This window comes from Microcebus murinus, chromosome 28 (genome assembly GCF_040939455.1).
Source record: "Microcebus murinus isolate Inina chromosome 28, M.murinus_Inina_mat1.0, whole genome shotgun sequence".
Classification (NCBI taxonomy): Eukaryota; Metazoa; Chordata; class Mammalia; order Primates; family Cheirogaleidae; genus Microcebus; species Microcebus murinus.
Window position 1 is genome coordinate 1976223 of NC_134131.1, and position 12799 is coordinate 1989021.

At 62.6% G+C, this 12799-nt stretch overlaps 1 protein-coding gene across 1 annotated transcript in view; it reads right to left on the reverse strand.

The window, feature by feature from the left end:
* Positions 1–232: 232 nt before the first annotated feature.
* COL23A1 (collagen type XXIII alpha 1 chain) overlaps positions 233–12799 on the reverse strand; it is a 218627-nt gene continuing 206060 nt past the window's right edge. Inside the window, exons 17-29 of the mRNA XM_075998436.1 lie at positions 10633–10686; positions 9953–9997; positions 8966–9055; positions 8170–8232; positions 7796–7852; positions 7539–7565; positions 6489–6551; positions 6354–6407; positions 6044–6070; positions 3524–3577; positions 3212–3298; positions 1672–1710; positions 233–1270 (exon numbers count right to left, since the gene is read on the reverse strand). Of these exons, the coding sequence (XP_075854551.1) occupies positions 1268–1270; positions 1672–1710; positions 3212–3298; positions 3524–3577; positions 6044–6070; positions 6354–6407; positions 6489–6551; positions 7539–7565; positions 7796–7852; positions 8170–8232; positions 8966–9055; positions 9953–9997; positions 10633–10686 (663 nt within the window). The 3' untranslated portion in view covers positions 233–1267. The remainder of the gene's footprint in view (positions 1271–1671; positions 1711–3211; positions 3299–3523; positions 3578–6043; positions 6071–6353; positions 6408–6488; positions 6552–7538; positions 7566–7795; positions 7853–8169; positions 8233–8965; positions 9056–9952; positions 9998–10632; positions 10687–12799) is intronic.

The following is a 12799-nucleotide window of genomic DNA, read 5'->3' on the forward strand; positions in this document are numbered from 1 at the left end:
CGCAGCAGTCTGGTAACCAACACGGAGGAATGCATGGGGGCTCGGTGACAAGAAGTGCTGCTTGTGGAGGGGCCAGGTCTTGAGCCTGCATCTTCCTAACTCCAAATGCTGTCTTTGCCTCGATCCTGAACTGCTTCCTCTGGTTTCCGGGATGGCTCTGACCCAGGGAGAGAGTCCCCTTCCCCCCAGCCCCCACGCAGCAATGGCCAGGATGAAACCCCAGCCAGAGGTGCCCCGGGGCAGTCCACAAGGACAGGCACGTCCAGACACACACTTGTGGTTTATTACGCGCAGCGACAGCCGTCTACACAGACATGGGAGGTGCGTGGCTGGGACAGAGATGGCTGCTGGGAATGCCTGCGACAGGTGGGACAGCCTCTTGTCAGAGCGTGGGCAGCTCTGGCCGCAGCCGCCTTGCTCAGGCCAGCAGGGAACCGGCCTTGAGGTTCGCCTTGTCTGCACAACTCACCAGGAGAACCATTTCCGGCGGGCTGGCCGGAGCCACGGGTGGGAGACGTGGGCCCAGACTCTGAGCTGGAGGCCTGGCTGCTCAGGCCAGGAGAAGCCCCGTCCCGTCTGTGCTCTGATGCAGACACGGGGACAGGAAGTGGCAGCCAGTCCAGCCTGGGACCCTCCATCCACGACAGCAGTCACAGAGCTTGGCCACTACTCTTGGCCACAGGACATGTATTCTCGTGGCCGCTGGTGTCCTGAGGCCTCCCGAACTGGGTGGGAGCTAGACCCTCGGTGCTTTCTGCCGACTGCACCCCAGGGCCAGCTGCAGGTGCTTGGCGGGAGTCTCGTCTGGGGGGCCGAGCGTGTGGGCAGCCGGCTGTGGCTGGGTCCGGCTGTAGCTATTGCCAAGCCCTGGGCCCTCTTGGCGGGGGTGTGTCCCGGGGGGCTCCAGAGCTCCGAGGGGCGGCTCTTGCAGGGCAGCCCCACAGCTGCGAGTCTCTGCACTGCTCAGGCGACCGCAGGCCCAGCCGGGACCTCTGCAGCCTGTCCCGAGCAGGAGCGTCCACCTTCGTCTCCTTCCTGGGAAAGCCAAGCCCCCGGGGGCCCTCGGGGCGAGCTGGCCCCAGGTCGGCCTGTCCGCATTCCTGTAGCTTCACGTGCTGATGGTGCTGGGCGGGTGGGCACACTCGCAAATGCGAAAAGGCCACAGGTGGCACATCCCATGAAAAAAGATCAATATATTACTGCTTTGTTTTTACAAAAATTAAAAACGTCCACACAGATCTGTACAGGTGTGAGCTGGGTCTGGGGGTCACTGGAAAAGGAGGAGAGACAGAAGGTGACGAGGGGCCCAAGAGACCCCTCCGGCCCCACTCCCATCCAGGCCACCCTGCTCCAGCTCCCCTGTCCCGCCCATGTCCTCAGGAACACGTCCGGCCCCTCCTTTCCTCCCTCTCCTCTCTCCACCTCCACTCCCTCTCAGCGGGGCAGGGGGCACTGACGGTTTTGCACTGGCTGGGCCAGGTGTCAACCCAGCCCTGTGGGAACAACAGGTGGGTCACGCACAGTCACCCAAGACCACACGGTGGAAGAGGCACAACCAGGGACATGATGGGAACATTGTGCAGACGCCCAGCACTCTGAGTGAGCCCTCCCACCCCCCATCCTCCCTCCACTCTCCCGAGCCTGCCCCAGAGACACTTCCCTGCCAGGTACCTTGTGCCAGCAGCCAGGCACGGGCAGCCCATCGGGGCCCTGGAAAGAAAAAGGTTTCGGTGACCGGACTGGGTCTGACCAGCTCCCTGCATGCCGCACACCCCTGCCCTGATCTGTAGAAAGATGCAGCCCAGGTAGCTGCTGTGTGTGGCTGCTGCAGCCCACTGAGGCAGGGCTAGGACGCCTCTTGTGTCCACCTGGGCGGCAGGGGTGAGGGACATGATGGCCCTGGGGGAGCCTGGGACAGAAAACACTTCATGCTGTTCCAAAGCACAGGCACGGGCCACAGACGCTGGGGCAGACCCCCTGGGACATTCCCGGGTGTGTGCGGGGCACAGTCTGGGGACCAAGAGGAAGGTGGGGAGGAGGACCGAACGAGGAGGAAGGCTGCAGGGAGGGAGGGCAGGGGCAGAGTGGAGGCCCAGGCCACCCAGAAGGCCACACAGCACACAGCACACAGCAGGCCCGACCGCCTACCGCAGGGCAGGGCCTCAGGCCCCTTGCCCGGCTGTGCCAGCCCGGTGCACCTTGCTGGCCTCGGCACGCGGGATTCTCCTGTTTCAAAGGAGACAAGGCTCACTGACTCTCGGGGAGGGCTGTGTGCCCCCCATGCTGCTCTCCGCTCTTTTTCTCATTTATTCCCCAAAACCTCTGGAGAGAGGGCGCCCCGCCCACCGCGCACAGATGCAGACACTGAGGAAGGGTGGGGTGGGCTGGCGAGACCCATTCGCAGCCAGAGGGGCAGGTGGGCCGGCCGCCCTGACGCCCTCCAGAGGGTGGGGGCGGCTTGCGCAGGACACAGTGGGACGCCCCTCTCCCAGGCCCCGGCCGGGCACGGGCATCTGGGCATCTGGCCGGTTTCACTGTGGGAACCCAGCTGCTTTGTTTTTCCTCCTTCCTGAGCTCCGCTGGACGAGCAGGACTCGAGACCCTCGCTGCCTTCCAGGCAAAGGGTGGGCTTGCCAGCGCGCCCGGGGAGCAGCCAGGGCTGCCCCTGCCCAGAGAAAGGCTCTTCTGGGAAGCAGGAAGGAAGAGGAGGGACACCCAGAGAGGTCAGCGGGTCCCACCCCTCCGCGGTGGGGAAGCTCAGTTCTAGCCCAGCCTGGCCTCAAGCCCAGAGGGAGTCCGAGTCAGACCGTGGACCTGGGAGGCAAGGGTGATGGCTGGGGCCGTGCAACATCCCCGTGGCAACGGGGTTCCTTCCTCAGGGCCTGGGGCTTTCCCGGGCGGCCCCTGACATTAGTGACAACTCCGGGGAAAGGCTGCTCCGAACCTGGTCAAGCCCCTCTCCGGGCCCGCACAAGGTGGCTCGAAAAGGGTCCCCACTTAAGCCAGCGCTGCCTTGGGGCCGAGTAATGGGGGCAGCGACAGAGGGGCTGGGTCTCCCAGCCATGCCTGTGGTGGGGGTCAAGGCCAGAGCTGGAGGAGCCGGGATGATGGCGGCAGCAGCAGCAGCAGTGGCCCTGGCAGTGGGCGTGCTGGCATGGGACTTGCAACTGAGTTCTGAGGACAGGGGCTGCCATCCTGCTGCGACACGTACCACAGGACACGGCTGGTCCAGGCCCGGCGGTCCCGGTTCACCCTTCTGGCCCTTCACTCCTTTCCGGCCGGGAACCCCTCGATCTCCCTGCACAGAGGCAAGATGATGGGATGGCCTCGGCTTCCCGGCTCAGAACCCTCGGACCTCGGACCCCGGACCGCAACACGCAGTCAAGCCCCAGCTGATGCCTCCGCGTGACCCCGCCCACCGCCTCCCGCCTCCCCCCCACCCGGCCTCTCTCCGCCTGCTTGGGCTCCCCTTCTGCTTGCTCCCCTCCCGTGCGCCTGCCCCCAGCTCCTGTCCCCCCTGCACCTTCTCTCCACGCTCGCTCCGGTCACCTTTCTCCCCTCGGGGTCCAGGGAAGCCCTGATGAGAGGATTCAAGGTCAAGGCTGGACACGAGGCTGCCCCTCTGTTACCCACTCATCTCCGCGCCTCTCCCGCCCACCCCCCTCCTTCCTCCACGCATTTTTGTGGCACAAGTGGGTCTGGCCCCAACTGTTAGGTGACCCGAGTGCTGGGAACCAGGCTGACGCACTTAGGACACCAGCTCTGCTTCCTCCAAAGCAGACTGTTGTCGGCGTGTGGGCGGGAGCCCTTGGCCAAGCTGTCTCGAGGGGCTGCTGCCAGGCGCAGCCGGGCGGGCCTAGGCCTGGCTGGGCACAGACACCCCAGAACCCATGGAAGTTACATCACCACCTTCGACAGAATGAGAATGGCGATCTCTCGTTCTCTGCCCCCGGCTCAGCTTCTGCACACCTGTCTGTCCATTCATCTACCTGTCCTCCCAGGCAAGCAGTATGCATAAGGACCCACTAGGAACTAGGCTGGACACTGGGGACAGAGGAAGGCATCTGGCATGTCCCCCCATGTCTAACGGGGCAGGCAAGAGTGCAGCTGCTGACGGTCAGTGCTCAGTGACCCAGTACGGAAAGGGGTGGCAGGGCGGTGGGCGGAACAGTTCTGTCCAGGGATGGGGGTTCAAAGGAAGCTTCTGATCAGAGCAGGGTCCCCCATTTCAGCTGGGCCTGGTGGAACCGAGGACCTCCCAGGGTTTGCCAGGTAGAGCGGGTGGGCTTGTCACTGAGAGGCCACTCTGAGCCCTGGCCTCCTAGAAGATGGCTGTGGCCAGGTCCATGGAAGCCTGTAGTCCTCCGCTCCACTCCCCAGCGCGCCCAGCGCCGGAACTGGATCCAGGCTCGTCTTCTCCCGTCCCTTCTCGCCGATGGAACGCAGCCCTCCCGGTCAGAAACCCGGGCTCTTCCTCTTCCTTGTCCACGCTTGCTCTCCAAGGCAACATTCTCTTTTTAAAGTCCAGAGGGGACCCCAGAGTCCTCGCAGCCCTGTCTCTGTCCCTCGCGACAGCTGCCGCTGTTTCACAACCCACTGCCTCCTCCCCCAGGGCCGAGCCCGTGAGCAGCCTGCATCCCCAGGGCCAGGCGGCGGTGCAGTGTCCACCTCCCTGGGGCCGGTGAGACTACCCGGGAGACTTCCTCTGGGAGCTGGGAATGACTCCCACGCAGGGGAGCAGAGACAGGAGATCGTGGCCCAACCTCCAGACTTTTCAGCTGTAACTCATTTTAGGCCAGTTTAAACTGTGTTTTCCTCCTATGCGACCAAAGGAGACTCGAGACATTCAACGTTGGGCTAATACTTCCCTTCCTCTCCTTCTCACAATACTGTCCCAGCTGAAGCCTTATCGTGTGTCACCAAGATACTGCGACAGGCTTCTCACTGCTCTCCCATCTCCTTGCTACAGTGCATTATCCATCCATCATCTATCCATCCATCCGTCTATCCATCTATCCATTATCCATCCATCCACCCATCCATCCATCATCCATCCATCCATCCGTCATCCCTTCATCCATCCATCCATCATCCATTCACTATCCATCCATCATTTATCCATCCATCTGTCTATCCATCTATCCATTATCCATCCATCCACCCATCCATCCATCCATTATTCATCCATCCATCCATCCATTATCCATCCATCCATCCACCCACCCATCCATCCATTATCCATCCACCCATCCATCCATCCATTATCCATCCATCTATCCATTATCCATCCATCCATCCATCCATCCATCCATCCATCCATTATCCATCCATCCATTATCCATCCATCCATCCACCCATCCATCCATCCATTATCCATCCATCCATCCATTATCCATCCACCCATCCATCCATCCATTATCCATCCATCTATCCATTATCCATCCATCCATCCATCCATCCATTATCCATCCATCCATCCATTATCCATCCATCCATCCACCCATCCATCCATCCATTATCCATCCATCCATCCATTATCCATCCATCCATCCACCCATTATCCATTCATCCATCCACCCATTATCCATTCATCCATCCACCCATCCATCCATCTATCCATTATCCATCCATCCATCCATTATCCATCCATCCATCCATCCATTATCCATCCATCCATCTACCCATCCTCCATCCATCTATCCATTATCCATCCATCCATCTATCCATTATTCATCCATCCATCCATCCATCCATCCATTAATCCATCTATTCATCTATCCATTATCCATCCATCCATTAATCCATCTATTCATCTATCCATCTATCCATTATCCATCCATCCATCAACAATCCATCCATCCTTCCATAAAGCACCAACTCTGGGCTGTGCACTGAACTTGGCACTGAGGACCCAGGAGTCAGCTGCAGTTCCAGCCCTGGGAAAGGGGGTCACACTTGAGCTAGCCAGATCAGGTTACCGTATACGGGCGGAAGACACACACAGAGGGACCAGAACACTCAGAGTGAATGATGAGACACTTACGTCTAGTCCTGGCTCCCCGGGCCTGCCCTGAGGAGAGACACAGAAGGGTGAAGGGGCTTGTGGGGGGGGGAGGGTTCTGGAAGCACAGCTGCTGATGAAGTTCAGCTCTGTGAGTTGGCCACAGACACGGGGGCAGGGAGACCCACTGACCACGCAGGCTCAGAGGACAGGGAAGACACGGCACCCACAGAGCCTGAGCTCTGGCCCCGTGAGGTGCAGGGACCCCGCGAGGTGCAGGGTTGAGCACGCAGGGCTGGCTGACACTGTGGACACACGGCCATGGTTGGGGGGGTCCGAGCAGGGTGGTTACCTTCTCTCCTTTGGTTCCTGGCAGCCCGATAAGGCCCGGTGGGCCAATTGGCCCCTGGACGGAAAAGGACTGGGTCAGGAGGCATGCCAGCTACAGGAGTGACCCTCTGGGGACAGACAAGGCAGGGACACTCACAGGCAGGCCGCCGGGGCCTCTCTCGCCAGATGCGCCCTTCTCTCCCTTGGCTCCATCCGAGCCCTGGAAGCAGAGGGGAAATCGGTCAGGGCGTAGGGGCGGACAGGCAGCAGACGGGCACGCTTGGGGCCTGCGTGGGAGGTGGGTGTGCACGGCGGAGGGGCAGATCCAGGCTCCACAGGCTTGGCCCAGCTTCCTCCATGGCAGGGACAGTCGGGATGAGCCACAGGCACGTGCATTTCACCTTTTCCCACCTCCGCTTCCCCAGCAATCATGGAAGGTGACTGCAGCCACCCCGGCCACAGATGAGGGAAGGAGGTGCAGGGAGGGCCAGGGACGGGCCCAGCCCCGCAGCTGGGCAGGGAGGTGGCAGAGCTGAGCACCAGTCAGGTTTCCGAGCCCCAAGCTTGGACCCGTCCCTGACAACAGCTGCCTCTTGCAAACATGGTCTGGGGAGGCCTCAGGAGAAAGCGGAGCCAGGAGCAGCACCTCTCTGGCTGGGCCATGCTCCACCCCACTCGGGCCTGGGATCCCACAGTGGAGCCCCCGTCCGGCCTCCGAGCTGGGGGAGCAGAGAAGTGCTGCTCGCCGGGGCAGGCCCGGGCGAGCTGAGCAGCACGGCCAGATGGCCTCCCCTTCCGCGTCTGCCTCCCTGGGGCTGGGCGCACAGGCAGGCCACACTCGCGGTTTTAATTCAAGAGCAGAGAACACGCTGTTATGTAACGACACCCACCCCGAGGAGACTTCATGCTCTGTCTGCGCGAGGGCAGTTGAGAAACAGCTGTGCATGGGGTGGGGGAGGCGCAGAGAAAGGAGGTGAGGCGGGGACTCAGAGGGAGGCCGACAGGAGGAGGAGAGAGGACAGAGGGGACTGCACGGGAAAGTAAAGGAGCAGCGCCCCAGGTGGGGGACTGGCCGAGGACACGTTAGGGCACTGGGAGGACGCAGGGCTGGGCCCGGGGCTGGGTGCGGGTCCCCCACTCGCCCACCAGCAAGACTTCGCACCCCAGGCTGCGAGTCTGGGGTGAGCAGGGGGTTCCACCCACTCACCTTGGGACCCTGAACTCCCTGAAGGCCCTAGGGAGGGAGAAGAAACAGATCAGAAGGGCTGTCCGGCTGGGCCCAGACTGCAGGCCAGGGCCCTGCTCGGCGGCCACAAAGGCTTCAGGCCGTCCGCTGGCCCCTGGGCCCTGACCTGGGCTCTGCTCTCTTTGCAGGACATGCCCGGCTCCCCCCATGAGGATGCCTATCCGCCCCCCCCCCCCAGCCCTTGGTGTCCTGGCTGCTTCAATCCAAGCCATGCTTACCATGGGGCCTGGGGGCCCGGGGGGGCCAGGGGGCCCTGGCTCCACTATGATCTGGGCCTAGGAAGGGTCAGAGATGGGTTAGTCACCCACTGCGCCGTCATCCCTCACCCATCCCCCACACTCACTGGCTGTGGACCAGGGTGCTGGCCCTGGCCCTGGGGGTGAGCCTCCTTCCTGTGTCCAGGAGGGCACGCCCAGTGCTGGCCTTTGGGTTCTTGGGCGGGCCTCAGCTGGGGGACACGGCCCGAGGCTTCCTTGCTACTCTCCCCCGCTGCCCTGGGCTCGGTCGGGCCAGGTGGCCTTTGTCCCAAGGCTCGAGCCCCCACTGGCTGGGACTGGGTGCTGGAGGGAAGCCCTGACCCCATGCCCCTTACCAGGCTCTCCTGCAGGCTGTCGGACGCCGAGTCCCCCTTCTCCCCCTTGGGGCCGTCGGCGCCCTGCAGGACGGGATGGCCTGTGAGCGCTTCCTGTCCGGCACCGAAGTCACGCCGCCGGTGCTCAGCGACCTCCCCCTCCCTTCCCCACACAACGGGTGCGCAGCTGTGATAAGCTGGCCTTTGCAGCTTAAAAACTGCGCCCGCCGGGCCCTGGGAGGTGAGCACGGTAGGTCTGCAGAGACACGTGGCCGGCGCACAGACTGCTTTCCGGCCCCGGAGGCGCAACTGGGGCTCTGGGGCGAAGATCTCGCTTCCAGCAATCCTCGGGGACAGACAGCGGGGTTAGGGTTAGGCTGTGGGACACCCGGTGGCACTTCTAGCCCTGCCACAAGAGCAACAAGGACCACGGCGATGATGACAACCAACAGTGGGTATCTATGGGGTACCGGCCACAGCTCGAAGCCCTGTCCCCACATCCCCTCGTGGGGGCGGGGAATTATCCCCCCCCCCCCCCCCCCCCCCCCGTCAGACGGGAGGACACCTGGCAGCGAGGGAGGCTGCCCCTGCAGGGATCCGAGTCAGCGAGGGCGGGCGGGAGGCAGCTCAGGGCAGAGCACAGTGCCCCCTGGCCCCGCCGGGCCGGCCCTCCCGTTTCATCTTGGGGAGGATCCTGGGGGGGGTGTCCTTGTACGGACGAGGAAGTGGAGGCTCACAGAGCACAGGGGCAGCCCTGGCCGGGGCACACATTCTCCTGGGGACCGGCCACAACGCGTGGCCCAGCCCGGCCACCTACCGGGAGTCCGGACAAGCCCATCTCGCCTGCTTCCCCTTTGAGTCCAGTGGGCCCGGGCTCCCCTGGGTCTCCTTTTGGTCCTCGGGGACCCTGAAAGCCACAAGAACAAGGGATAAGTGGGGCTAGACAGGCATCTCCCCTCCCCCACCCGGGCGGTCCCCAGAGCTTAGTCTGGGCCAGACACCCACTTCCGCTTTGTGGGTCCCCACCTCCAGCCCGGGTGGCTGGGAGCCTCAGCAGAATGTTGGGGGGGTATCTGGATGGAGACAGGGAGGGGAGACCCCACTCCGGCCTCACTGCACTCGGGGTGCAGGCACTTGGAGCAGGGGGATGGGGAGGAGGGGCCGGGGCACGTGGGCCTGGGGCTGCCACTTGAAGGGCACTCGTGGGGTACACTCTGTGCTCACAGCTCAGGGCCTGTGCGGGGCACTGCCAGCCCCCCATACCCTTATAGCCACTGCACCCCTCCACTCAGCCAGTCACGTGACATCCAAGGTGTGCTACACACTGGGGACCTCGAATAGCGAGTGACCCCACGGATGTCCTCATATCCGTGTAGGATTACACGTGTGCACACACACGTGTAGTTACAATAATACCAACAAGGACAGCAATGCCAGCAGCTGACGTTTGTGGGCCCTTTGCTACCCCGTGGCGGGCACTGCTCTAAGTGTTCTACCTGCACGGTTATTCAACCCTCAGGACAGCCCTGGCACCTCTCGCCTGCGTGCACGAGGAACCTGCCTGGAGTGGGCGGCTCGTCCCAGGCCTGCAGGCAGACCGGGCCCTGCACCCCGGCAGCCTGGCTGCGCAGCCCACACCTAGTGCCTCTGTGTCCCGTGGCCTCCCGCACACGGTGGTTTCTGACTCTGACTGCACACATGCATAAGCACGCAAACACACGCACACGCAAACACACACACACACACGCACACAGAGCCCAACACCAGGCACCGGCATCACCAAGGAAAGGAAGGGCCCAGAGACCTTCTCTCCATCGATTCCTGGGGCACCCGGCAGTCCAAGCTCGCCCTGGAAGGGAACAGACAGTAGGAGGGGTCACGCCTCCCTTGGCCAGAGAGGGGCTGGCGGCTTGAGCTGCTTCCTGACCTGCACCTCGCCTGGGAGGGGTCCCTGCAGTTGCCCCTCCAGGAAGGTGCCCCCCACCTCCTCCCTTTCATTTCCGTGGCCCCCTGAGGGGCAGCCGTGGCCCGTGGCTGGGAGCTGTGGCAGCCGTGGCACAGACTGGGAGGCTGGGGTGTGGAGGGTCAAGTGGCTTGCTCCAGGCCACTGGGCCCAGGTGCAGCAGTGCCAGGACCAGACCTGCCTGACCTCAGAGCCTTGGGCTCGTTCTCCTGGGACAAACCGGCAGGCTGTGAACCGAGGGGCACCAGCGCAGGACCGGCCGTGCACTGGCCTGGCGGGATGTCACGCGGGCTGGTTCTTCAGTTTCAACATGTGAATGAGGGTCCCGGGAAAGCCGCCCAGGGCAGGCAGCGCCCAGGACGAAGGCCCCCGGCTTGGTTAGGAAGCAGCAGGGCCCCTTTCTCTGAGCCCCAGCGGCCGGGCCAGGAGCCCAGGGGGCAGTGGAAAGGGCACATGCAGGGAGGAGGGGGAGGCGGGCCCTGGGGACAAGGTGGGGACCACACAGCTGCATCTGCACTGACCTTGGCTCCAGGGATCCCTGGTGGCCCTGGGGGCCCCTGTGGCCCAGGAGGACCCTGTGTGTGAAAGTCACCCCAGTCAGTGGTTAGGCAGGGCCTCCCTTCGCTGCCCGCCCAGCCCCCCACCGTGGGCCAAGTCCCTGTCCAGCTGAGCTGCAGCAGGGCCAAGGGACCTTGGAGCCCGCTTCTGCCCTAGTCACATCAGGCCACACTGCACATGGCTGGATCTGGCCCCCAAGTCTCAGAGAAGGCCAGGGAGCAGCACCCAGCAACGGGCAAGAGAGCATCGTGTCCACTGCCACAGAGGGCTCTGAGCCCCTCTGCCCTCAGAGCCAGTCTGCCTCACGCAGAGATTTCTTCACAGCACTGCCCTGCTCAAGATCCTGCGATGGCTCCCTACTGCCTCTGGAAGCAAGGTCAAATCCTCTGCTGGTATTCAAGGCTGGGCCAAACTGCGTCCCCAGTAGCAGCCTGGCACTGCCGTCTCTGCCTGTCTTGTGAGCCCTCTGACCATCTGGCTCCGTTGCCTGCTACCTCCTGGTCCCGGGGACTTCCTCGGTCTCACGGGTGGAGTGTGGGGTCTTTAGCTTTTCTAGGTCTGCCCCCATTTCCAAGCTCCCGTCCTGACCTGTCCTTCCTGCAGGCTGCCTGCCCACGACGGCTCATCACCTGCCTCTACTCCGCCTCTGGACAAGCTCTGGTCCCCCGACTGCTGGGTCCCTTCCCCCGGGTGCTCCTTTCTTGTTGGCGTCTCCACTGAGATGGCCCTGGGCTTCCCTCATGCCCTCCATCCTACCCACCTTGCTTTAGACCCAGGCCTCTCTGCCGGGGCGCCAGCCCCCCTACGCCTTCTCGCCGCTCCCCAGCACGATGGGTTTTTATTTTTTGAGACAGAGTCTCACTTTGTTGCCCAGGCTAGAGTGAGTGCCATGGCGTCAGCCTAGCTCACAGCAACCTCAACCTCCTGGGCTCAAGCGATCCTCCTGCCTCAGCCTCCCGAGTAGCTGGGACTACAGGCATGTGCCACCATGCCCGGCTCATTTTTTCTATATATATATTAGTTGGCCAATTAATTTCTTTCTATTTTTAGTAGAGACGGGGTCTTGCTCTTGCTCAGGCTGGTTTTCGAACTCCTGACCTTGAGTAATCCGCCCGCCTCGGCCTCCCAGAGTGCTAGGATTACAGGCGTGAGCCACCACGCCGGCCCGATGGGTTTTTATTGCCTTAGCGGCATTACCTGCTCGAGAACTGGCTATCGTCATCCTCCTAGCGGGCATTCGAAGTCCCACTCCTCGCTCCCTGCCCTCGCGGAGCTCCTCCCACTCGGCTAGCCGGCTGGGACACGCCACCCATGTGCACATGCATTGGGGCCACGCCACACCACACCACACGCCATGCCGGCCGCAGTGGGCCACAGTTACCGTCAACACGTGCTTCCCCGAGGCCTTCGGGAGACACCTGGAATTGGCGCTCCTCGGAGACCCGGTGCCAATGCCCCGTCTGGTCTCCGGCGACCACCCCTCCCCGACTTCACGGGGACCTTCTGGGGTACCCAAGAGCGCCTGGCATCCAACCTGTCTCTCCACTGGTGGGGGCCCCCAAGTCTGCCAGTGACTGGGCAGGGTTCGGGGACACAGGGACCACACCTCCCCGGGGGTTGCTGGGCCAGGCCTTGCTGCTATCATCCTCCCCCACAGAAGTCCCTGCAAGTCCCAGCCCTCCAGCCAGCGTTCCTGGGGAACGGTGTTGGGACTAGACAACAGGAAATGCTCTGTCTCCTGCCCTTGAGTGGGGAGCTTCCCTTTTTTGCCTTGGCCTCTGGGGAGCTCAGGGCCACATGCACGCCACATTCACTGCAGGTCTCTCCGCATCTTGCGGGTCTCAATACAGCACTGATTTCCATATCAGGCGTCTACTGAAGTTGGGGCCTTTTCTTTTTCGAGGCAGGGTCTCGTTCTGTTGCATAGGCTGGAGCGCAGTGGCGCGATTGTAGCGTACTGCAACCTCTAACTCCTGGGCTCAAGTGATCCTCCTGCCTCAGCCTCCCGAGTAGCTGGGACTACAGGCATGCGCCACCATGCCCGGCTAATTTTTTCTATACGTATTAGTTGGTCAATTAATTTCTTTCTATTTACAGTAGAGACGGGGTCTCGCTCTTGCTCAGGCTGGT